This window comes from Trichomonas vaginalis (genome assembly GCF_026262505.1).
Source record: "Trichomonas vaginalis G3 chromosome Unknown ctg_89, whole genome shotgun sequence".
Taxonomy (NCBI): domain Eukaryota; phylum Parabasalia; order Trichomonadida; family Trichomonadidae; genus Trichomonas; species Trichomonas vaginalis.
The window spans coordinates 1-1,945 of record NW_026529176.1 but is presented as its reverse complement, the minus strand read 5'-3'; the positions used below and the strand labels follow the sequence as shown (position 1 = coordinate 1,945).

At 31.9% G+C, this 1,945-nt stretch overlaps 1 pseudogene across 1 annotated transcript; it reads left to right on the top strand.

Moving 5' to 3' along the window:
• Positions 1 to 1,205: 1,205 nt before the first annotated feature.
• On the top strand, positions 1,206 to 1,811 carry TVAGG3_1072560 (annotated as a pseudogene). Its single transcript has one exon. A coding segment is annotated over exon 1 (606 nt).
• Positions 1,812 to 1,945: the final 134 nt, after the last annotated feature.

Here is a 1,945-nt window from a genome sequence, read left to right as displayed (position 1 = left end):
ATGTTTTGAATCAAATAAAAAACAATGACCTTCTGGAAATTTTAGCAAAAGCTTGTTTGAAAGCTGACAAAAAAATTCAAGCAGATTTTGAACAAATCATGGGTATTAAATTTACAGCGATCAAACAATTTCATGAATCCATAGAAAAAATTCCAGTTGATCGGTCTCCAATTACAATAGATGGTTGCCATATTTGTTTTGAATGCTCTAAAAATACTGATATTGAAAAACTCAAATCAATGCAATTAATTCTAATAAGCCCTGGTATTCATATCAATGTGTTAACTTATGAACAAACATTGAAGTTTTTGGAACAAATGCCAGCATTTATTCATTTGGGCCTTTCCAATATAAGTTCTGATCGATCTGTAAACTTAAATTATTTTCTACTTCAAAACGAAGATTATTCCCCTTTAAAAATTTCTACAGATAATTATTATTACTTTAAGATCACATTGTATGACAAAATCGTATCCTTTGAATATTCAAAAGTATCAGATACGTTGTGGATGATTACTGTACCAAAAAACATGAAAAACATAAAATTACCCAAAGAGTTTTCAGGGAGGTTAAAATGGTACATTCAAATAACGAAAGTTGATCTCCCAGGACATCCTCTGCAAGATGAAATACAGGAAAAAATAAAGCATGATAATGAGATTGGTGATATCTTAACTTCATATCCCGGGAAATTTTATGTAAATTATAGCACAACGATAAGAAGTGATAGTTTATTCGTCAATGGAAATCCTATAGAATTTCTTATATATATTCCAAGCGAATCAGGAAATTTGGCGTTGGAGTGTAATTTAATTCACTTAGATGCTACTTTTTCATGGCCGAAATATATATTTATTTTTCCTCGTGGTAATTACTATATGCGAGGTTACCCTCTAGGGATATACATAGGGCGCAGCGAATCATCCGCTGCTTATCAACGGTGGCTTACAGCCATGAATATTGAATTTAAATCATTAAACATTATGGAGCACTTTTCAAGAATCAAATGGATGAGCGATTTAGGTACTGGAGTTTTAAAATTTTTGAATACGAATCATTTCCAAAATTATATCTGTATTAGGCACTATCTCGGAACCATGGGCAATAATACTTTACTACATGTTTTTGCTCTGATAGTATTATTATCAAAATCGGCCCAAGATTTTGAGGACAATTACAAATGTTTTGATCCATCGGTTCAGAAAATGTATGCTACAAAGAATATATCAGATGAGCAGCTGGAAAAATGGAAGCAGATATATAAAGATCAAGAGCATTTAGCAGCATACCACCGCATTCCACCTATAAGCACTAATAATAGTGCAGAGGGTAAGCATAGACACATTAACGAACTTGCAAAAAAAGCAAGAAACTTTTCTACTTTCATCAAATTCATTCTGAATGATACTATCATTAGGATTAATGAATCAATTGATCCCATTAATAAGCAAAAACGCGAGAAGAATGACTTGTTAAACGAAAAATGCATACATTGCGGATTCTCCTATAATGATATTAATACTGATAAGAATCCTTGTAAATATTGCAAGGATTTCTTTATGAATAAGAGTCATGTTCCCTCTGCAGGCATACATGTTATGAAAATAGGAGAAAACGTAGGTGAAATCATAGAATTCCCAATCGATAAAAATGTAGGTGATCAGGATGAACTCGTGGATCACAAAGAAAAGAGTTCGCCGATCGAAATATCAAAATACGCAGAATTTATTGATATTGACGATAAAAATAAAGCAGTTTTAGTCGTAAAACTGCTTTATAATCTTGAAACGTTCCAAGATGCCAAAGATTTAATCAATTCTCTGGAAAAACAATCAAAAAATTATGAATCTGCATTACAAAATAAACCAGAAATTTGGTTGGAAAAATACTTGCCTGAATTAATGAAGGAAGTAAAAGATGCGAGAGCTGCTAGAATGAGATTTGA